Source organism: Mycteria americana, chromosome 1 (genome assembly GCF_035582795.1).
Source record: "Mycteria americana isolate JAX WOST 10 ecotype Jacksonville Zoo and Gardens chromosome 1, USCA_MyAme_1.0, whole genome shotgun sequence".
In the NCBI taxonomy this organism is placed as follows: Eukaryota; Metazoa; Chordata; class Aves; order Ciconiiformes; family Ciconiidae; genus Mycteria; species Mycteria americana.
In genome coordinates, this window is record NC_134365.1 from 24,636,913 (window position 1) to 24,661,712 (window position 24,800).

Below are 24,800 nucleotides of genomic sequence, written 5' to 3' on the forward strand. Positions count from 1 at the left end.
CTGTCAGCAGCTGTTGTTCTCTTCAGGACAATGTAGTGTTGGTTCCTGATAAAGCTCCTACTTGCTACAGTAATAAACCTAATAAATAACAATAAAATTTGCCCACCCTGACAGAAATTGAGAGCTGGATGTCAATACAAATGATAAATTATCTTTGTCAATGCATAGCAGTATCTGTTGAAGATCACATAAGTCAGGCTAATAGCTATAAAATACCCATGGTATATATTATTTGCTTAAATTAAAAGCCGTGGGGCAGGCTGAGAAGAAATGATGAAAGCTGATGAGAGCACGCAGAACTTCAAATTTCTGATGATTCTATTCAATTCTTAAAGAGTGAGGATGGGATATGGATTTTCTGTCTGAAAAGGCAGTGTGGATAAAAGTTTCTGTGTTGGTGTGGCAAGGTTTTGGTAGTGGGGAGTTGCAGGGGTGTCCTCTATGGAAGAAGGTCAGGGGCTGCCCTGTGCTGGACACAGTCAGTTCCAGACAGCTCTGGATCCATCGCAGGCCAAAGCTGAGCCCATCAGTGACGTCGGTGTTGCCTCTGTGAAAATATATTTAAGAAAGCACAGAAAACTCCAGAGAGAGGAGGAGGGAACATGGAGAGAACAAGGGAACAGAGATAGGAGGAGGGAATCCGAGGGAAACAGCAAGAGAACACCGAGGTCAGAGGGGCAGGAGGTGCTCCATGGCAGAGCAGATATTCCCGAAGGGACAGAGCCCATGGAAGACCCACACCAGACCAGAGGAAAAGAGCAAAGGAGGAGCAACAAACAGAAACCACTATGTCCTGATGGCAAACACCACCACCCCTCCACCATTGCTATTCCTTGCTTCACTGAGTGTAACCTGCGGCCATAACAAGGTAGGGGGAGAGGTGTCTGATGTGAAGTCAAGCCTGGGAAAAGGAGTGGTGTTTTCCCTAAATGTTTTAATGCTTTTTTCTTGTTTTGGTTTTTGTTTCTTAATACCTGAAAGAGTAATTAAATATTTGTATTAATTTGCAATAAATTAATTTACCCAAGTCGAGTCTACTGTGCCTGCCACAGTAATTGGTAAGTGACCTCCTTGTCTTTATCTTGACCCATGAGCTGTCTCGCTCCTGTTCTGTTTTCTCCCCTGTCTTGCAGGGGGTGGGGAGAGTGCATGAGCATCTGGGTGGGTGCTTGGCTGCCAGCCAGGGCCAACCCACCACAGACTTTTTGCTAATTATCTTTTTGGTAATGTTGCTGACCTCTCCAGCAGTCCCTATTCTTAAAAAGAAATGAACCTTGTTTAGAAGAATCCACCTGTCTAAGCCACAGAGAAGCTAAAACTCCTGCAGTCCTCACTGTTGTAAAAACTTCAGAGATAGCTTCACATTTGAGAAGACATATTCAGATACGTAGTGTTTGATCAATTGTAATGTTGTCCTGGGAACAGAATCACACAAAAGATTCTCATGGAACTAGCAAAGAAATACTCATATTCACCAAGGTTGAGACAAACGTGATCTACATGACTCTTCCTAATGTGTCTTCTTGGAAAAATGTCCTGTTCTCTTACAAAATGTCATCTTAGACATCTTGTCTACAGCTATAAATTATATCCACATTAATAATCATATGCTGTCTCGTCCCACGTGGTGGGTTGCGAGATGAGTGAATCTTTTTTATTCCCCAACGGTTTGTGTACCGACAAAGGCCGATCTCTGCTCGGCAGAGCCGCGTGGTCGGCAGAGTCACGACAATGACTCAGAGAACAGGCTGGCCAGCAACTTCATTAACTGGCGAATTCGACAAATGGACAAACTTAACGAACTGGCAAGCACAATGAATGAACAGAGGCGATTTGGCAATGGAGCTATTTTCTGGGCAACCCATCACAATTTATCCCAAACTTGCATATATTGGAAGAGTAGAGGAAGAGAGAAGCGAGAAAAGGAAAGGAGAAGAGAGGAGGAAAGAGAAAGAAAAAGTATCACCACCCTTGGATCCCGCGATGACGATGACAGACGTGGCAATCCTCCAGTGGTGGGCGCGCGCGGTTCCCTGGGGGGTGTGTCTTTTATAAGCTAATCCCCGCCTCCAGGTACGCCCCTTCAGGACTTACATGGTTCTTGTTCTAGAAAGTTCTCAATGTTCTGCACAGGCGCTGGGGGAGAGGGGTGGTCACGAGGGGTCTCTCGGGCAGTCTTAAGCCCCTCCCTCAGATCAACCCTGTGTGATCTCTGGCCATAGATGGTAAGGTCTGGCGGAACCCGGAACTGCGCATCCTCTGACGCGCTCCCCACGTCCCCTACGTCCCGCTGCCGCTCTCCCCCACCCCGTGCTCGCCAACCTGCCGTCACCATGCAAATAGGGCCTCGCCTCGCCACAATGTTTGAGACATGAACTCTTTCAGTCTCTCACATATACAAATAAATTGACCTTGTCCTCTACGAAAATACTATGTGTATTAGCAAGAGTTGCAAGGTTCAAATTTGGTGTGCTATTATGCTACTTCATGCTTGACTGCTTTCTTAAAGATGCAGAAATCAGTATCGGGAACCCTTGTCTATATTTAGCCCAAATGCAGCATCCAACTGCAATTTTTCAAAATAATTAGATGCTTGGTTGAGCACCTAGTTTTAGTCAATTCAGTTGAACGCATGTGTAATTATGATACATCAGAAAACACTGTTTACAGTGTTTACTCCTTTTGCTACTAATCAAATTATCAAATTTTAAAATTTGTTTTTAAAACCACTTAGCACTTCTTCTTAGATTTTTATGAGTTATCTAAAAGACGACAATTAAACCAATAACATTGAAACACACAAACCACAAAACTGAATGACACTGTCAATATACAAAAAAGAACAAAGAACTAATGTGGCATGAAAATGTGGCAATGAACAATCATGCAAGATTGTGTAAAACACAACCAAATTACAGCTTTTAAGCATGTATTAACCACATCGAATCAAATACAATGAACGTATACTAAGCCACAAAAAAGCAACAAATTGTAAATATTTATTTCGCAGTCTGCATATGAACAGACTTCCATCCTTGGCTAGTGACTGCTTTGGGTTCATGTAAACAGCTTAGAATAATACCGTCTAACTAAGAAAAATACAGCTTTAAGAAGCGAATAAATTTCAGGTAAAAGTTTCATACCAAATCTTATAGAACCATAGGAAAACAGAGTTGAAATGACCTTCAGAATGTATCTTATCCATCCATCTACAGTGAGACAGATCAGCTAGTTAAACTAAATATTTTATTAACCTGGTCCAAAAAAATCCATGCAGTAATGCAGATTTCAGGAAAATTATTCCATGCCTCAACATTTTTTTTTTTTGGTCAGAAAGTCTGTCCTATTGTCTAATATGAATAATTCATTTCAGAATTTAAGGTTATTACTTCTTTGTCTATGTACCATGGACACACAGAAACAATAATTTCCTCTTTGTTTCTATTTTTTAGATAACACATGACTCCACATGAGAAAAACATACTCTTGACTTTAGGCTAAATAACCTCAGGTCTTTCCATCCATCTTTGGAGGTCATGTTTCCTAAGCCTTTCATCTTTCTTCCTGATGTCCTTCAGAACCTCTCCAACTGACCTACGTTTTTCTTGAAGTTTTATGACAGAAACTGAACACATTACTTCAGCTTATCAGAGCTCTTGAACAGAAAGGTTATTTTATGTATCTTACAGGTTATTTATGTCATTTGTTCTTTTTCAGAACAGAATGACATGGCTGACTCACAATCAGCTTGTGATTCACTCCTTTTTTCTCCAAAGAACTGCCACTTAGCCTGTTGTTTACCGTCATGTATTTATGCAGTTGACTATTTTTGCTTAAGTGCAGTATCTTTTGCTTGTCCCTGTTGACTGCATCTTATTTTTTAGAACCATTTTCTTCAACTTGACAAAATGTTTTTGTAATACAACAAAGAATAGACACCCTCAGTATCTGATATTATTTAAGAATCTTTCTTCAGATTACCATGCTTCCCAGGTGTGCTATATTTTAGAGACCACAGCAATAACTCCATTGCCAACGTTGTAAGAACATACCAGCATATTCTCATCATTCTGGAAGTCTTGAATATCTGTTCTGACACTTTTACGGAAATTGAGCTCATGTAGTACCTCTCAAGAGCTCAGTAGTCTGTTAAATAAGGTCTTAACACAGCCGAAGAATCCTTATTTCTGCAAAATTCCATGTGGCGCTAAGTCCCATTGAAGTCCACAAGAATGTAAGACATCCGAGTACCACACAGGTGCACTCAAAAAAATGTGGCCAGTAATGGATGAAATCGCAAGCACTCTTGAGTTAAGCAAACTCTAGAAGTAAAGATGAGTGCAAAATCATCACTAAACTGTTATATCAGATACTATCACAGAGGTCAGAAGTTTTTCCTGTGCTTCCCCCTTATTCAATTGCTGAGGGACACTTTTTCATTTCAGTCATGGTCGAAAAACAAATGGCATGTTTTGCCTCAGCTTGAATATTCTGGCTGTTTCCAAATGTAAAAAAATGTTTATGTTTACCACGTTTTGGAAAATGCTGTTTCTGTTTTTCTGTAATACAGAAGCTTCAAAAAATAATCACCTAGCCTAAGAAAATAAACAGATGAAAATGTTTGGAAGATTAAAGACAAACATCTTCAAAGTTATAAAAGTTTTAAAATAAGGTGGTCTGTCATGAAAACTTCTGTTCAGTTTTTCACAGAACACTGAAGCTAAAGAGGTTAAGAGCACTGGATGTGCGATGCTTTAGGTTCAGAGTACCCAAAACCACTTAAGGCCCTTTAAGTTAAAACCTGAATTAAGGACCTCTTACAAAACATTCAGGATATCTCAGGATAGGAGGTGAACATGACTAGTGATAAAGTCATTCTATTTAAGCCACAGGTCTTTCCCCTCTTTTATTTACTTAGTTTTGATCTTCATTTAATTTTCCTTTTATCTCACTGAAAGCCAAAAGAAATATATCATTTAAAAAAATACATTGATGCAAAGCCAAAGTGAGAATTAAATGTAAAAAAGCAGGGAAAAAATAGATATATATTTTGAATAATCCCACTACGGTCCATGAAGATAGAATTATCAGAATTGAGTCTTGAGTGCTAAAGATTTTTCAAGAACAAGAACAAATGCTTTTTGTGGTTTTGGGGTATTTGATATATACCAAAAAGTCTGGATTTTCTTAAATTATAATTAATGTTATGTACTGAAGTTTTCTCCAGGCTGGAGAACGCAATGATATCTAGAAAAGTGCCACCATTATCACAGTAGTGAAAGCTAAGTAACTTAATAGGAATAGGCTTCCCAGTAACACTTCTTCCCAAGTCTCCTCTTGCTTCCTGCTGTATTTTTTGGTTTCAGAGTAAGTATCTCACTACTTTATAAATTAACTCCAGTTCTAACTGTCTCACTGTCTCTGACTGTAAACCTAGCGGGGTGGAGACTGGCTTTTTTGTTCACCATCGCATTGTTAAACACAAAAGGATTCCAGTTCATGATGGCATCTATAGATTTCCAAAGGGAGGACAATGATGCCTGTGATAATAACCATAGTTCGACTTTCATTCCTGAAACTGAAGAACTTGAATTTTCCAAATAAACTGGTTCATAAAGAATTCTATTTAAAAAATCAGAAAAAAAAATTCACAGGCTTTAGTATATATCATAGAAAAGCAATTGCTTCAGTTAATGAAAATAACAGACCAAGAAACACTTTACTATTTTACAAGTAATACTTAAATAGCTTTTACAGAAATAGTTCTATTTACCTGTGCTTACACAATTGCACCCTTTAATAAGCTCTTTTAATGACTTCCTTGAAAATATACGCTTAGGTTGCTGTCCACTGTTTTCTACAACTGAAGCACGCTTACCAAAATTCACATGCAATGAATGGACATACAAACAAATGCTCCAACATGAACTACAAGTACTTAATAGATTAAACACCTCAGTGATACCATTTTGGTTTTAATTACCTTGTACCTATGAATGTTGTACTCTTCTTGCAGAAATATCTTAAGATACTCCTGATTTTATTCCTGTGTTTGCAACAAAAGAAAAGATCTAGTGCTTCTGAAACGTTGGGGCTTCTTTTCATTATCTTACTCCCAGGATATGTGTCATACCAACACATCAACTCCTTGGGAAATTATATAAATTAGATTTATTTTTGCAGTAGACTTCTTAGCCAGTATAAGCTTATAAGCATCAGTGAAGGAAGCACAAACTTCTACAGCTAGTCAGACAGCTGAGCTTTTAGAATAAAGAACAATATTTCAACATTCTTAGAGCTAGGGAGTATTTCATTTAAAATATAGTAAAACTACTATGCAAAGAGATAACAAATATCCATTATTGGTCATTTCTACGGAAGGCTTTTGGGTAGCTGCCTCTTTAGAAAATAAAATCCTATTGTTAAACAAATTAGCTAAGAACACAACCACAGAGCAAGCAAACCTAATGAGTGTATTAAATTTAGAAAAGAAAAACATCTCATTTTAAACAAAGAAGTAGACTTAATACGGGCAAACAAAAAGCTAATCTGCAGTATCGGTGATGATTCGATGAATAGGAAACCCTTGAAACCAGTGGAAACACTAACATCGACTTCAAACAGCTTTGGGTCAGGTTCCAAAATTTACACTGACTGTAATAACTCTTTATATTCTATTAACATCTATCTCATTAATACTCAAAACCCCAGTAAGTTTTGAAGTAGCCAGTAGGCATAAGAACTATTCCTTTGTGGGAGACTCCACATATCGTGTATCACCTTCTTTACAAGAAAACTTGGAGATTTTCAGGCATATTTTAGAGTTGCTGAACCACAAGCAGAGATGTCTCCAGAATCACAATAGTGGAGACCTTCTTCACACCCCAGCCTACATTCAGTCTCTTGCTTTTCCCTGGATCCTCTCCTCTTTGTTTTCCTTATCCCCTAAATATAGGAGAAAATTGTCTCCTGCCCAAATGAGTCTTTCTTCACCCACTACTCCATTAGTGAGTTATTTAAAGCTGTCTTCTTCTGGTCAGGGAGCCAGTCATGAATCTGCTCTGTGAGTGAGCTACTGAAATACCAGCAATAGTCTGTGAAAGTGAAACCACTGCTATCATATAACATGTATAATCTAGAACCTATACAATTTGGTCTAATAAAATGTTTATCCTCCTCTGCAAATCTTGCTTCTTAAATTATTATAATGTACCCATTAAATACCTATTAAATGTATGTTCTATTTATTTTTACATCCACATAAGCTATAACCATGTAAGTGAACTTCAATTACATAGACCACTAATATAATACAAATAATGAAGAATTACTTATTTCAGTACTTCAATACTTATTTCAAAGGACTAATTCTGGCCTCTGCATTTCAGGTTTGCCAGCAGTGATAACAAAAGCTTATGGATCTGACTGTCCTTTACAGAAGGAAAATCATTTCAGCACAGCACTTTGTAGTGAGAAGCATGCTATAATATGATTTCTTATTGATTCAGTGCACATGAACTATGTCTATAAAGATGCAGTTAGCCAAAATGCATTCTTGGAAATCATCTAGAAATTATTAAACATTTATACTGTAATCATTTCAGTAATTTCAATAAATCTGGATTTTTAACTTCTATTAGCCTATCAACTCCAACAAGCAACACATCATTTCAGATGTACTGCAAAGGATCTCTGCCCCATAACTGACTGAATTTGGCCTGTATCCATAAAAGTCTACTAAAATATCAAGTGCTGTAATCAAAGCAAAGTTAAAGGAGTAGAAAAGGGCTTCCTTTCGCTGTGGAGGTATTTGGAAATAGCTTTACAATAGCTCTCAAATGAAATGAAAGCTGATCCTTTTTAAGAGTGCATTATTTAGAATCTGAGTCTATACTTCTCATTTAGCATTGTATCAGCAGCCTATGAAATGTCTCACGCTGAACTTAGAAAACTTTATACCAAGACAGCATTCCCATAGGACAATTCTCTTGCTATTGTTTATTAAGGTATCGGAGGAAGATAAGGTCGAACAGATAGAATTTTCAATATAGTTTATGGACTTGACTGCCATTGCAGCATGTGTTTTTCAAAACACATTTGAAAATCTTGCCCAGTATTTTCAAATGGCTCAAAAAATTTGAAAAAAACATGAGCCAGAGGCTAGTTTCCCGAATTCCTATTAGTTTCCTTCCTCATTAAGAGAACAGTCTTCAGGAACTCCTGTGACTAGCTATTGATTTAATGTAGAAGGCTTCTATTTCTGAAAGCTTTGATTCAATGTCTTATGTTACATATATTTTCAATGCACAGAGGGAAGTTTTGGTCTTGTTGAAGTGAATGGAAAGTTTTCATTATTTTCAGTGGGATGAGAATTTCAGTTGTATTTGGGGCTTTCAAGAATTCCTAAACTGGTTAGGAGCATGGGCATCAGTTACCTGTGGACCCTTTTCACAACCCCCCATTTCAAAACACAAGTTCAAGAAATAAGACTACCATGTTGTTAGTTATTTATGAACTTTCATTTAGTAGTGAAAGCTTTAAACATGATTTATTGAAAGTCATACAGTACACCAATGTCAAGATCAGAATTCTGTTTTTTGTTTTTTGGGTTTTTTTCCCCCTCTGTAGAGGTATTATTTTCTACTGTGATACATATAAATTGCAGCACGTTTCAAGATTACTGCAAGCAGAATGAGAACATACTTACTGGAACATTAAAAATCACCTTCTGATGTAATGTAATTCAAGATATTGTTCATCTAACTTCTCATATTGACTGTAATATTCTACTGGCAGAAACTGGATAATTTCTTGAAGAAAAATGAGTAACTGAAGAGGAAGACAAGTGTCATTAAAAAACAGTATTAGAAATCAAAGAAAACCAGAATTCAGGCTAAACAGATCCAACAACTGTTCTGTTGACACATAAAACTGGGATCTACCTTCTTTTATCAAAATTCTGCTTATATACAGCTTCTTCATTTTTTTCTTTTGATTATATACAGGACAGCACATACAAAACTCAGATTCCTCTAGGTGTGAGATGAGTTTATAAAAGAATTTAATAGTAAATTTAGAAAAGGTAGCTGGGAACAGAAGCAGCAAAAGATGAGAGAAGTAAGATGAGAAGATCAAGTAACCATTTAAATTACTCAGGAGTGCAACTTGCTGTTTCCAAATGATTTTAATTTAATTCATCTATAATGTATAAGCTTTCCATGATTTCACTTCACCATAATTATAATTGTTAAGCAGATCTTTTACAGACATGAAAAAAGAAACAGAACAGAAAAGGGAAGCACATCACTAGGTTAAAGCAGAATTCTCTCACTTTGCACTCTTTCAAATTTTCCACAGTTTTTTTTACTCAGTGATAAGGGGCTCTAAAAATGTTTCATTTGTGATTATATCCTTCACCACTTTATCAACATTTTTGCTGATAAACTTTTAATTGTGATCAAAACTATTGTTTTCAAAATGTAGATTCAAAAATAGAGGTCAGACAGGTCTGACAGTCCTGAGAGGACAGACAGTATTCCACCAGAAACACTCACTTGACAGAACTTAGTAGTCTAAAAATAAGGTTGATTTCTCCAAACCTTTTGATGGAAACAAAGGGCGTGGGCAAGTGACACCAATCTTCTCAGCCTATCTGCTCTGCTGTAGATGGCTCTTCAGATGGCCAGATCATTAGTCCTCCAGGCAACCAGGTGTGCTTAAATTCCCAGCTCCATCTTAGCTCCGACTGTGGGCTATTTTTATCATGCCAATATAACAAGGTCTTAATATTATTTTTGCTTATAACCAGGCATACTACATTAATACCCAATGGAAGGTATAGGATTAAAATTTATTGAGAGCAGTGATGATCAAAGAAAAGAAACCTGTTCCAGAAAAGGTTGTCAGCAATGAAAATGAGTACAAAACATAAATGTCAGTGAATCCCCCTCCAGAGGCTTCCTGAACATGGATGAATTTAAGTTCCAATTTTTGAATTGAATTTGAATTCAAAGTGTACCTAAAACTCTTCAGAGACTTAACTAAAACAGTTCCAAAATAAGGGGAGGGTTGTGAAGGAAAAGATTTAAAGGTAGAGAAAGGAGAAAATTACTTCCAGTGGGACTTTTTTAAAGTCACTAAGTGATGAGAAAAAAAAAAAGAAAAGCTGTCCCACATATCCAGGACTGCAGAGATGAGAAAGGGGAGAGAGAGCGCAGGCTGGCAGAAGACATATATCTGAGGTACTGGAGAGAAAAAGCTGAAATCTCTAAAGGAAGAAGCCTTGCTGTTGTGATGTTGAGCCACGTATGCTCTAATTTTGAATTAGCAAGCAATGCAAATAGGATCTTGGCATGCGTCAACTTGCAGCATCCAAACATCAGCAAGCCTAAAGGACCCTGTGTCTCTGACGACGAATATGGCTTTTCAAAGCCTGGCCTGATGCCTCCTGCCATTTAAACAATAACAAACAAACACCAGCAAACACCAGGGGTTTTTTCCCCCACATATTTTTTAACCTTCTGCAGGTGACAGCTTTTAAGTGCGCCTGAACCGGGCCGCAGCATCCACGATTCACCGGCCACCCAACACGGGGCTGGTCGCTGCCGGCACTGGGCACCCCCTTCTGAGGGCTACGAGACGGCGCTGCCTCGGGCCTTCCCGAACCCGCCGGCAGCCGGAGCGCAGGTGAGGGAAGGAGGCCGCCCTCAGGGCCGGCGCAGCTCCTGCAAGCGGGCCTGCACCGACATGGCCGCTGGTGGGCCTCGCCGCCCCACCGCAGGGCGCAGGGCACAGGGCCCGGCCGGCGGGCCCGGGCGGAGGGGACACTTCGTTCCCTCCGCGTTACCCTCTGCTGCCACCGTCCCCTCCGCCAGCCTTCCCCGCGCTGCCCCTCCCGCCTCTCTCCGTCCCCCGCCCCGCCCCTGCCCGCGCAGCAGGTGAGGGCAGCGCCTTCCAGCCTCCGCACAGCGCATGCTCGCACCGCCCTCTGGTGGGGCCAACGGCTGTGAGGGCGGAAGGGGTGGCCGAAGCCGCCGGTACGCATGTGCTATGCGTCCGGGCATGCTCGGTGGGCGGCAGGCGAGCGGTGAGGGCGGAAGTGGGGTTGTCGGCTGCCGCGGCGGGCGCTGCCGCCCCGCGCTCGGAGACAGGTACCGGCGGGCCAGCGGGCCGCCCTCCCCGGCCCCGGCGGCTGCTGTGCGGCTGCTGTGCGGCTGCTGTGCAGGGGCAAGGCGTGGCGGGATGCTCTGCCCCCTCCGTAGGGCTGAGGGGAGCGGGCGGCTCGGCAGTGGAAGAGCGGTCTCTCGTAGCCCGGAGACCCCGCCGCCTCGACGTGGCCTCTGGGCCGCCACCTCGGCGGGGCAGAGCCCGTGCCGTTGCCTTGTGCCTGGCGCTTTGCTAGGCTTTGCTTTCCACTGAGACCTACAGCGACCTTGCGCCATCCCTCCCTCCCTGAACTACCCTGCACACGGTCTCTGCTATGGGAATTAAGTCCCCGCTTTGACAAACACAGTGCTTTACGGATTAGAAGTTCTTTTCTTTTTTCTTTTCCCTTTTCTTTCTGTGTAGGCACAAAATATACTGAAAAAAGTTTTTGTTGTTAATACGCCTATCCTAATACATCTAAGCTCTTGGTTTTAAAGATCTCAGCTTCTTGCAATTGATGAATTGACTATGAACTGATTACAGTTCACATCCTGAAAGGATCTGCTTTACAGCCCTGTCTTCTTGAGGTCTGTTTGTTTTGCAGTGGGTGGCTGCTTTTTAGAGGTGAAATATTGTTGAGATAAATGGCAGTGTAAGAATTTTCTGCAGGTGGCATTTGATTGTGGCCTCTTTTGCACAATATCAGATTAGTCAATTTTAATCTGAAATCAATAAAGCAGATTTTGTTTTGGGGTTTGGTTTTTTTTGGAGGGGGAATTCTAGTTGTATTCTAGTGAAAGTAAGTTACAATTGTGTTATGAAGAGTAAGAATAGCCTAGGACTTACTTCCAGAAGATAAGTGTCTGAAGATCTGCAGCAATAGCAAGCTGAAGCCTTGCAGCTAAGGGAATAAGGTGTGTCACACTGCTGACTTGGTTTCTCCTTCTGTTTTAGTTAGCTGACGTGGCGTTTTCTCCTCCTGAGAGTTCTCAAGGAAATCACAAGTTACAAGATTAGACTATTAGAGAAATTTTAGACTGCAGACTTTGTGCTTCATGAATGGGCCTCTTGATTTCATGAAGGCTGCTGTGTGACAAAAGATTTCTGTTGTGACTGACTGCAGGTTGAGTTTATGGTAGTTCTGTACTGTCTGCTTTGTTCAGTGCTGTAAATGTTCATTTTTATGAGAAAATTTTGCATAAATTATATAAAGAGTGTATGGCTGTGTCTACATATGTGTGTGCATTCAGAGTAGGCATTACCTATTTCATAATTGTTTTAACTTTTGCACGATTAGCCCACGTATTGCACTGACTAGTGTTTGTGTTTACAGGGGCTTCAGATACCTACCATTTTGACTGACCTCATCAATAAGATGCTGATGCTCTTGGCCGTTCCTTCATTCTTCATGAAACTTTGGTGACGTTTCCTCCAGAGGTCCACACACTCATGTGTTTTATTCTCTGATTTGGAGAATGAGTTTACGTGTCTCTCTGCAAGTAGCATCTGCTTTGATAGATAAGAAATCTCCTCATGCCTCTGACTGCTACAGCTTCCTTTTCCCAAAATGACATTAATTCCCTTTATGTCATTTTCATGTATCACTGAAGTATTTCTTGGTTGTAGAGAAGGGAGTAATCTTTCCAATTTACCTCTCACTTCTTGTGTTTTCTTTGCTTTTCTGCTCCAAAGCTAATCTCTCATTAGTTCTTGAAGAAAAGTTCTGTTGTAGAGGAGGCTACAGAGGAATAGTCCATTTGTTGTAGTGAGAGCTAGAGTCAGGATGCAGTAGTGTGTATCTTTGGCTTGAGCAAAGGCTCAAATGTTGGGTGGATCTGAGTAATCCAGGCAAAGAGGTGTTAATTACTTGCTATATCCTGTGAAGTGGATTGATGTGCTATGATGATAAACCATAACAAAAGAACAGATCCAACTTTGACTTCCTCCTCCATGAAGTTAATTCTGGAGTCAAGATGGAGAATAATAATATGCTTATTTTTCATTCTTGTTTTTTTCAGGATTAAGGGCTTTCAGTTTTTACAATGGAGTTACAATGCAATTTTTCTGTTTTCTATAATATTTCATTTATATTTTGAATTTTTGGCAGTATGAACTAAAAGTGATAAAGCTTGTCTTGTATCTTAAATATAATTTAGGGTGCTGTTAGGAGCTCAGTTTGACTTTTTTTTTTCTCTTAAATAAGTCTTGATGACTTTTTACTGAAGGAAATAGCAGAATTGTAATGTTTTAGAGAACTAGACGTGGAACACAAATGTGATGGACTTACTCATCAAATAAAGACAATGGGGAAAAGTCTTGCTTTGTGATCTCTTTGTCCTCTTCCAGAAAATGCTTGTTTCTCTTGATCTGGGAGGAGAAAACCAAGATATTAACTCTGACTGTCATTACCCTATTTTCCTTATATTACTTGTTCTTCATATGTCCTCAGATATGAGGTCTATGGGACATCATTCCATTAGTAGTGAAATGAGTTTTCTTCTGATTTGTTATCATCTGTGAAAGTTCAGTTGATCTTCACTGAATCCTAGAGGTTCTCCTTGCTCAAAAGAATTCAGCAACTTGTACATTCAGAATGTACATGGAGTGATTCCTAGTTCTGACAGGAGGTTGACTTGATCTGTCTGTTATGGCTAATAAGATGTTTTCCACTGTTCCCTGGGGCTTTAGACTATTATAAGGCATGTTGGTACCTTTAGTTTAACATTGACAGTGTATGAGAACATTTTTGTATACCGAGCTTGCTACCTACAGCTTTTTGTGCTGAAATCTTAGAAACTTTGTACTGCTTTACTATGTTAATTGCTATACAAAATTTGGCTTTTTCATGTTGCTTAGAGAAGCATGGAGGAATGGGAGAAACAGTGATGAATTATCTTGATGATAATAACAAATTTGCCTTTCTTTTGTTCCTGTCTTTCAGTCATGTTGCGCTAGTGTTCATGTCAACAGTTGTGTATTGTTTGTGGCTGTGTGGTGTTAACTTCACTTGCAACTGCAGCTTGTGGTTTCTTAATGATTTTCAGTGTGCACTGTAGGGTGATATAACTAATCTGAGAGTTTAAATCCTGGTGTTTTTCCAAACATAATTTAAGATTTTTTTTTTTTTTTAATTATAATGGAAGTTTAAAAAGCCTAGAGAAAAACTATGTAAGGCTTTCACAAAAAGACTTAAATGGTCAGGGTCTTTCTACCACCCTATTTTGCAGTGCAAAGCTCAAAAATTACAGTCTTTAAACCTCTTTTAGAGCTGCTGTCTGATTCTATAAGTGCATAAGCCTTTGGGTATATACTTTGTCTTAAACACTGAAGTTACCAGGCTCTCAGAGCTTGTATCTGGGATGTGCTGCACCTAAAAGGAAATGCTGATTATTTTGCTTTCTGTGTGAACTGATGAAAAGACTGTGAGCCTGAAAGCTTTTCTTGTTTCTTGTGCATGCACCCCAGACCATACCTAACTGCCTAGTTCAGGTCTGTGGATGTTTAAACTCTCAAGCTGCAAGTGAGAAGGATGAGGTGAAGTCCTTCAGATGTATTACAGGAATTTTTCTCCTGCTTCTGGACCTAGAGATAGAGGCATTCTGTGACTGCAATATTTTGGTGGACTACTGTCCTCATTCCAGAAGAAAAAAAATCTAAAAGGTCTGCTTATTTCTGTTGAAGGTTAACCCTTGCTCAAAGCCATTTCTATTAGGCAATTGTTTTCTGGCATACTGTAGTTTAAGATGGTTTTTATGCTTTTGGAATACATGTTAATATTCCGTAGGCAATTAAGACAGAACTAGTGGGTTGTAGTACGTTGTTCCACTGTCAGAAATTTAAGGTCTAGAAAATTAGTAGGTAGAAAATCAAGGATAGGGCAGAGCAGCACATAAAAGTTCAGCCCATAGCCATCCTGAGTGTTACATATTACTTGCTTAAGCAAGTGATATATATCGCAGTGTCTTCCAGGGTGTTACTTCTGGGTTCTCATACAGTGTAAATCCTTTCATTTAATTCTTTGCTTGTTAAAATTATTAAGCTTTTTGGTCACATTCTCTCCATATTTTTGTCACTTTCAGCTATTGGAAGGCAAAAGGTGTTTGTAGTTCACTGCCTTCTTTCTTCTACTGTGTGTGTATTGCGCGTCCCTCATGTTCCAGGAGTGTTCCATGATGCTGTCTACCTTTCTTGCAGCCTCTTTTTTTTTTTTTTTTTAAGCAGCCATCCTTATGAATAGCTCTGTTTATGACACTTACAGACTTCTTGAGCAGCAGACTCAAGTTGGGATGATTCTTGTCAGTCTTAAGAAGCCAGCCTTTTGAGAACAACAAAGATACTTGGCAGACTTATTTTCACTGAGTTGCTATTCAGGAGAGCTGTGAACACCAAGGGCAGCACTAAAGATATCTTCATGTAGATTTGGGAAGCCAGTGCTGTATCAGTTTGTTTTTGAAAATTTACTTTTATAGCTCTTAGAGCTGGATACTCATGTCTTTGGTTTTTAACTGCAAAGAACAAGAATCTGGGAGCTTCAGTGTTTAGCAGTTAAAACACATGGCCTTAGTTCTATATGTACAGAAGTTTAATATCTGAAAAAAAAAAAAAAATCTTGTTTTCTACTTGAATGTTATTTACATAAATAATCTAAATTGTAGGAGTATACAGTAAGTAAATAATATGGGCAGGTCCCACTGCATCAGCCTACATCTGGCTCCTTTTTAGAAATTTTCCTTTGTAACCTTGAAGGCACATGTGGAATTTTGTCCCATTGAAATAAATGGCAAAGGCTTTTTTTAAATGAAAGCAAGGGAGCTGCAAAATTCGAGGGTAGTCATCAGAGAGAGATGAGTTTTTAAACCTCAGTTCCTTTCTTTGTTTTGTTTTAACAATGGTGTTTGAATTGTAACAAAATGCATCTTGCTGTTAGACATCTTTGTGGGGAAAAAAAACCCAGAAAAATGTATTTAATTGCTCAAGTATCGTAACAGAGAGAAATATGTATTATAAAACAAAGTTGATCCGTTATGTTGTAGTGTTGCTGGATGAAGATCAATATTGCTGATTAACTTTGAAGTTGACTGTTTCTAGGTGGAATAGATCAGCTTCTCAGCCTGCTAGAATATAGTGTGAAGTAGGTACTTTGAACTAAAAAGTTTTGTAAGACTTCTAGTTGCTCTTTTGAGTAGTGACTTGAAATCGTAGTAAGCTAATGACAATGCTGTCCTGGTTCATGTCTGAAAACATGCAGATAAAGGCATCATTTTTAGCATCAGTTAGTGATATTTTATAGAAATTCTAACTCCTAATACTTCACTAGTTAAAGCAGTCAACAGAGACGGAACAGTATCTGTATCTCTGCACCAGGCTTTTGCCTCTTCTTCTGCTCAAGTAGGAATTGAAACCTGTCTGGTGTTGTACCTCCCAGCTCTGTGCTGTGATGGGTTGACCTTAGCTGGTTCCCAGGTGCCTCAACCGGACAGGGGGAGAAAATACAATGAAAAGCTCATGGATCAAGATAAGGACAGGGAGATCACTCTCCGATTTCCATCACGGGCAAAAGAGATGTGAACTTGGGGAAATTAATGTAATTTATTGGTGATCAAATCTAAAACCACCTTTCCCCCACCCCTCCCTTCTTCCCAGGCTTAGCTTCACTCCCAACTTCTCTACCTTCTGCCCCTGAGTGATGCAGGGTGATGGAGAATGGGGGTTGTGGTGAGTTCGTAACGCTTCATCTCTGCCACTCCTTCCTCCTCACGCTTTCTCCCTGCTCCAGCATGGGGTCCCACCCGCAAGAGATAGTCCTTCATGAACTTCTCTGACGTGGGTTCTTCCCACGGGCTGCAGTTCTTCATGAACTCCTCCAGTATGCGTGCTTTCCATGGGTTCATCCTATCAGATATGTTTTAGAGATATATACTGGGTCTGTCTGGGATGGGGTTAACTGTCTTCATAGCAGCATGCATGGTGCTGTGTTTTGGATTCGTGACTAAACCAGTGTTGATAACACACTAGTATTTCAGCTGTGGCTGAACAGTGCTTGTGCAGGCCCAAGGATTTCTCTCTTTCTCCCTCTGTTTCCCCCAGTGAGTAGGCTGAGGTTGGACAAGAAGTTCGGAGGCGACACAGCCAGGACAGCTAACATAAATTGGTCAAAAGGACATTCCATACCATATCGAGTCATGCTGAACAATTAAAAACTGGGTCTTTCAAGGGACCTGTTGGTCAGAGACTGTCAGGGCACTGGTCTGCCTGTGGGAGGTGGTGAGTGATTGCCTTCGCATTGCTTGTTTTGTGTTTTCTGGGGGGTATTTTTTCCCCTCCTCTTTCCTTCATTTATTAAACTGTCTTTATCTTGACCCATTAATTTTTTTTGCTTTTACTATTCCTATTCTCTCTCCTGTCCCGCTGGGGGGAGATGAGTGAGTGGCTCTCTGGGTGCCTATGGGCTGGCCAGGGTCAACCCACAATAGCACGGACAGTCAGAAGGCAGAACTCTTGTTCAATGCTTCCTACAGCTCACTGGTGAAGTTACGGCAGGAATAAAAAATGTGCCGTGTATGTTGACACGTCACCCTTGATTAATGTGTTGTGCCCCCCCCCCCCCTCCCCCCCCCCCAAAAAAAAAAAAAGCCCCAGCATTGAAACCAAAATTGGTCAACACCATTACTGGTGAGTTTTGTGGATGTTATTATGTTTGGATTGGAAGCCATTGGATGTTATGAAGGAGAAGGGTATTGAGATTCCAGTTAGACATTTGTGAACCCTTGTAAGAATTTACTATCTACTGTTTCATATCAAGTAACTGACATTTAATAATACTTCTGTTTTACTCCAGTAAAAGAGTGAGATTTTGTTTCTGTTTTATGATGTGTTGAAGCTCCCTGCCCTGCTGTCCATTCCAGGGAGTTCTTGATCTTGTTTGTCTTCTGGGTTCCTTTCAGAAAAGTAAAACTCTCTATGAGGCAAGAGGCTCTCAAAAGTAATTAGGCTTAAATTTGTTATTTGTTTGTTTGAGGTGTAAGTTAATATGTTCTACTTTGCAATTGGGACAGGTTAACATCGTACACAGATAATTACTGAGGTGAAGGTTGGTAATTTGTAACTGTAGCTAATTCCTGTCCAGTTACCTATCTCTATATAAATTCTTTCTGCACGTATCCCAGGTAATAAACTTTTTGAGTTGTCTCTCCTTAGTTTAAATTTATTCATCTGTATTTGGTAAGCTATGTCAGTTGCTTAAAATCTATGGCGTTTGAGTAACGGTGCCTCCTGGAAGCTCTGTGTCTTCTGAATGTTGTAAGGCCTCCTTATTTCATGCACGCTGGGGAGGAAGTTACAGGGAAACAAGTTGCTTGCTGCCTTACATTGTAAAGTAGGGGAATATATATTGTAAGCAGGGAAGATGCATGGCAGTGTGGCCTTGTTATTCTCCTGCTCCTGAGTCTCCTGAGTTCTTGGGACTGCTTAGTATTTTGGAGTAGATGAGGAATGGTTTTCAAAGTCTGAGATACAATTTAAAATAAGACCCTCAAGTCAGGCACTAATGTTTTTCCTATTTGAAATGTGATATTTATCAGAATTGCTTGAATGTATTTTGCTTTTAAATGCGTACTTTATTGCCTAGATACAACAGCTTAAGAAACCAGAGGTTCTTTTGCTATTACTGCTTTTTAACTCTTAAAAGTTAAGAAAAAAAAGCTGATATTGCTAGTGAAAGGTTAAATAGTCTTCTAAGAATTGCAGATTTAAAATTAATGTGTATTATGGCAAACTTTTCACTTACTACTGTATATGAAAAAGTAAAAGGTGCAGTCTGGGACAAGCGACAAGAGAGAGGTATGTAAATTCGAAGCTAGGAGAAAAACAAAAGCCAGTCATCCTATGTACAGTCATTTTGGCTGAGAGATCCTTGAACCAAAGTATTTTATTTTATAGAATTCTCATTAGTGAATCTGAATTCTTGATAATATCTGTTAGACAAGAATAACATCGCTGGGGAGTTTCCTGGAAAATGGGGAAAGAGAAAGGATGGTCATTCACAACTAGAGAAATAGTCATGAGTAATAAGTGAAGTCAGATATCTTTGGATACTGGAGTGACAGTAAGGTGGAATTTTGATTTTTCTGAATAATAAGGGTTGTTTTTTTTTTTTAAGAATATCTATAATACTGCTGAGTGTCTGCACCAATATGCATTGACTTATGTTTATAACTTAGGATCCAGTGGTCTTTCTATTTCGCAATGGCTTCCCATTTCCATTTAATTGTAAGTGAATATTTTGTAAGAATTCAGTCTGCCTAGCACTGAAAAAGCACTTCTGAACTGAAATGAAAACGTAGTTTAAGCCTTTACTTAGTAGAATACCAAGTTTTTGTGTCCATCTGAAAATATAGGAAATACTTTGTTGTTGTTGTTGTTCTTCACTGTCATATAAAAACTGCTAAAACTTTGTCTGAAATTAGGACTGTGGCTATAATACTGCCAGCTGGGTTTTTAGAAAATAGAAAGCATTTTTTGCTTAGTTTATTAAAACTTACTGAAAACAGAAGATTGATAATGCTGTGACGTTTTGTAGATACCCGCTTTAAATAAAAATTGTACAGCAAAAAACCAAAGATACCCCAAGAAGAAAGAGATGAGCATGTAACGAGAAAATATAGCAATTACTACTTATTGCTAGATCACTTTCTTATGTTTCTCATATGCGTAACTTCACTATAATACTCTTCCTCTCCGCCATTCTCAATATTATCAGTGAAGTCACCAAGAATTTATTTCATTGACTTTTAGCACAGTGAGAACAAACAATAGACAACAGTCATACATTTCTTAGCTTTTTTCCAGTGCATTCAGTGTTTAGCATTTGTAGATGCCCATCTTATTTTCTTTATTATTTTTTCTTTACTTGATACATTGATCAAAATTTTTTAATCGGTACATAAGCATTTTTTGTTCATTATAAGTTAAAATGATAGACGTTTTACTTTAATGTGGTCAAATTGTCTTATAGGGAAACAGCTGAATATAGACTGTTTATCCATGACCTATGCTGGGGAAGGAGTAATTCGAAGTCTCTGCTTGGCTTTTAATGTGCATTTCTGTACATAAAATATTCACATGGTTTACATTACCCTTTGCGTTAATATATAAAGTAATATTTTGTTGCCATTTGCAGTGTTTTGGAATGTTTGCAAAATAAAGTAATTTGGATGGCTGTCTATTGCCAAGGACACGTTACTTCCTCTCTTCCTGCTATTCGTGGTACTAAGAGATGAGGCCAATCCCTCTGAAGATTTTTAGTCTTGCGTAATTAAACTTTCTTATTATGAAATAGATAAATATTCCCCTTCTGAGTAAATTGCAAGTTCTAGTGACTCTTAATTTGAACAAGATGAGTATCTTCAGGAGTCTATTTATCATTTTTTTTTTTTAGATAAAGCAGCTATGCCTGTTCAATTGCTGAAGATCATTAAAGGAAAATCTGAGACTCCACTACCAAGCCATTTGCAGAGGGAGCATTTGAAACATTTGCAAGAAGGCTTTGATCATACCAACAAATACTTTCAGGTAACTTACTAATAAAAGAATTTTGACTTACTTTGAAATAGCTCCTGGTATATTTATAAGGGAACTCCATATTCCGGCTCAGTTGGTAACTTGCTGCAGCTGTGTGTCTTTGTGTGCATCTGTTGCATAACTTTAAGCAATGCAAAATTATGACCCTGTTGAACTTTGTTGCATGTTGCTATTGACTTCATTGATTCACAGGTCTGCCCCTTCCTCTTACATTGTCAGACTTAAAATTTAAGAGGTTTTCTTAGTTTCTAAACTGTGGACCCATTTAAAAACACATTAATATGCAGAAGGCTGTGCTGAAAATGGAGGGACTGGGGGACGTTAAGTGGTATTTTGGTTTTAAAAAAATAGTCATAAGCACCACCATCCTGCTAAAGATCAGATTTCAGAGTAATGACTTCTAAAGCAGCTTTCCTTTCTTCTATGGAGCAATGCAATATCCAGTTTTACAAAAAGAGGACTCTAGCAACTACCTGCATCAAGATACCATTAGGTTTTCTATCATTACCAAGTGTGCATTTATATTTTACAGTAGTCCCAAATATATTTGAGATTGGAAGTACAATTCTAGTGTACTAGTGAAATGCAGAAATACTTTTTTTTCATCCCTAAAACAAGTATACTCTGTAAAATGCGGTGTCAATTCTTGAGAGTTTTCTTTTTGAACCTGTTTAACTTTTTTTTTGTGAATGGTTCTGAAAATTGTTTTTATAATCCCTGACACTTAAGTGGCAGGAATTAGTATCATCCCAGGCTTGCCTTCAGTCTGTTACAAAAAAATAAAAAAAAAAAAGGGGGGGGGGGGCAGGGAAGCAAGCTAATTCTGTAGAAAACCTTAGGTGGCTTGAATCCTTAAAAAATGGCACAAATATTTAAAAAATATGAGCTGAACTGGCCTAATGATTTTCCATATCCAAAAACTATTTTTGCTTCCCCAGCTGTATATTCCCAGTTCCAGCTCTAGTGCCTGAGTGACCCTGTGATTGAGTCCATTCATGAGAAATAAACTGGCAGAAGACTATCCATATTGATGGAGAGAGGGTAGTTTGCTGCTGCTCTCACCCTCTGGACTGGTTCATTATGGTGTCAAAGAGATGCAAGGAGTAGTACAATTAGATAAAGCAAAGGAGCAAAACTGTCCTTTTTGGAAACAGGCAGCAGTATAGTGTGATAGGAGGTGATTTGATTGGGAATGATCCAACCTCCCCTAGGTCTTGTAAAGGAACAAATGGAAACATCAATAACCAATGCTGCTAGTAAACAGGGTTTTTATTCCTCAGGGTGTAGTTTTCTGTCCCCATTCACCTGCAGGACATATAGGCTTTCCTGCTTTTAAGAGCTATATCTGCAAGCACGCCTGACATGGAAGAACAGGAATTCTTGTTGACAAATGAAGTGTTGAAGCAGACAAAAACAGATTATAAATTAGAAAATGTTTCTGCCAAAATAAATGTTTCCATTAGGGAAGCAGAACAATTATTACCAGACTATGATTTAAAGCATATGTGCAATGTTATAGCTGATTGCTGAAAGAGAAAGTGTATAGAATCTCTTTCTCAGACTTCTGCCTTATATGAAGAGAACTTCATGCTGCTGCCAACATGGACTAGTAGGTGACTAAAACAGCTTGGCATAAAAACAGTGTAACTGGAGAGCTGATAAAGCTGGTGCTAATGCACCATTAAATATGTAGGAAAATCCAGTTCTGCAGGCTGAACTTGAAGCGAACCTTAGAATGCACTGATGTTAGGTCATCTAACAGTGGCACAGCACACTGTCACTCTAGACCTGCCAAAACAGGGATCAGGTCCTGCTTTGAGGAGGGAGGAAGGGGAAAGGATGATTTTTCTGAGGTGTGTTCTGGGAAGAAGCAACAAAAAACCATCCAGGATGCTTCTGTCTGGCTTGTGTGTCTCAGTCATTTCATTCTTCTAAAACTTTTTTGCTTGCTGGTGTCCCTCTTAACAATACAAATTTTAATTTAAACTTGTGGGAACACAGCACAAGCAATGTCCATACATCCTCAGTCATGATATGCATTAACTGAACCTGATGCCTTCTGCCGTTAATTCATCATCCTCTGGATTTTGCTGTGGCAAAGCTGAACCAAACCTGAAAATCAGCTGGACCAGACTGAGGAACGAGGCTGCGGCAAGGAAGGAGGCAGATTCACTAGAGGAATTGCACATAGTCAGTTTGAGAGTGAGTCTAGTGGCATATGGAATGGGGAGGGTTTTGGAAGAAGTTTGTCTATGGGTCAATAAGCAGTGCAGGATTTGTGGGGGAAGACTGAAATTGAGTAGGTTTTGCTAAGGCAGATTTTGTTGAAGTTTGGATCCCAAGCGTTTCAGGCATGTTGAGAAAGCAGTGGGTAGTATTTCTGCTGAAGAGGAGAACTAGAGAGTAAGTGTTTGGGATACAAAGGAAAGTGATGGGGCCAGCCTATTATAGCAAAGAATGTGGTCCCAGAGTTTGAAAACTCATTGGAAGATACAGTGATGTAAAAGGAAAAATAAAAATTAAAAATGGTCAGAAGGCAGTGTCTCTCTCATCAACGTATTCTGCTTTTAAATAGCATGCTTGTGCAGATTGAAATTTCTTTAGTTAAAAAAAAATATATATGTGTAAATACGTATGTATTTCTGAGGTGTTCCTGAGGTGACTTTGTTTCATTGCAAAGACTTTATTACAAGAAAAATTCTGTAATATTTTATTTACCTGTGAGTACAGTTCAAGACAATCTTGGCAAGAACAATTACATAGAATACTTGAAATTTTAAATAAAGTTGTAATTTTGAAAACAAGTGGCAAACCTTTCTCTAAGTATTCATAGACAAATCTCAGCACGTTATTTTGCAGATGCTGATTGTTAAAGTAAGTATTTGATACTTAAGTCTCCTTACAAAACTCATTAGTCTTCCCCGTGAAAAGTAGGAACTTACCTGTTAAAAACATACGGTCATAGATTTTTGACCTTCATTTTGGTCTTAAATGAAGCATTACTACTGTCTCGAAAGCAATAAAGCGACATGGTACATGTTAAATCTAATTCAACGAGGCTATTTTTTTAGTGTAATAAAATTAAAATATATGTTGGGTTGGAAAAGGATGATTTGTGGAGTCTTAGCATTTCTTTATAAAACAGATAGTAAAATGAATTGTTGAATTTGATTTGGATTCCTCCTCAGTTAACATGTTGTAGGACTAATTTTACTCTGAAAAGCCTCTACAGTAACAATTCACTGCTGTGTATTTTTGTCCTAATTTGGTTTAAGTGTTTACTAACATTTAAGTCAAGCTTCCCACTGAATATGTGTACTGTAAAATCATTATGATTTACCTGACTGTCCTCTTAATGTTGCTTTTGTGCATTTATAGACAGATTGCCCCTGCTGTCTCTTTACAAGGAACCTTTTATTTTCTTTCCTGTGCTGGTTGCGTAGTTCTCTCTTAAACACTTTATAGAGTCTGGTTTTGTATTTTTGTATTTTTTGTTATTGAACCAATTTCTGTGTTTTTATCCTTGAGAAGGATACAGCACTTTACCTGCCATACTGTGGAAGAATACATTTGACTGACGTTTTTGCTACTGTTGAAGGAGAACCTTTTTTTATGACATATCATCTTTCTAACAAAACACATTTGTTCCGAAGAGATGTTGACATCACTGAAGTTGCTGGTCTGTGATTTTTGCTTCATTGTAACTTCAACTTCGCTATAGAGTATTTTTACATAATTAATAGAACCTTTGCATCTTTTAGAGCATTTATATTATTGACAAATTAATAGGTCACTACGGTTTCAAAACTTTGTAATACTGTTTTCCCAGCTGTACAGTTTCTTTATTTTTCACAGAAGATTATTTATCTTCATATACAACTTTTATCTCGACTGTGATTTTGTTTTGATATTTATGTTGTAATCCTTTGCCAGTATTTTTGGAGAAATTCTGTATCTTCTAAGATTTTGACCACCCTACCTTTTTAGCTGCCTTTCAGGTTTTCTGCTAAAACTGTAGCCTTTGTGCTATTATTGTAACTAGTAAAAGATATTTCCATGGCTAGTATTTCATTGTT

At 38.7% G+C, this 24,800-nt stretch overlaps 1 protein-coding gene across 4 annotated transcripts in view; it reads left to right on the plus strand.

The window, feature by feature from the left end:
- The first annotated feature begins 11,064 nt into the window (after window positions 1-11,064).
- Window positions 11,065-24,800, plus strand: part of POT1 (protection of telomeres 1) — an 82,544-nt gene continuing 68,808 nt past the window's right edge. The window contains exons 1-3 of one of the 4 annotated variants that reach the window (XM_075493048.1): window positions 11,071-11,150; window positions 12,479-12,582; window positions 20,582-20,715. In XM_075493048.1, coding sequence (XP_075349163.1) covers window positions 20,593-20,715 — 123 coding nt within the window. In that variant the 5' untranslated portion in view covers window positions 11,071-11,150; window positions 12,479-12,582; window positions 20,582-20,592. Of the gene's footprint in view, window positions 11,151-11,935; window positions 12,060-12,478; window positions 12,583-20,334; window positions 20,455-20,581; window positions 20,716-24,800 lie in introns of those variants that run through there. The other 3 variants (XM_075493041.1, XM_075493057.1, XM_075493066.1) reach the window with 3 other exon arrangements.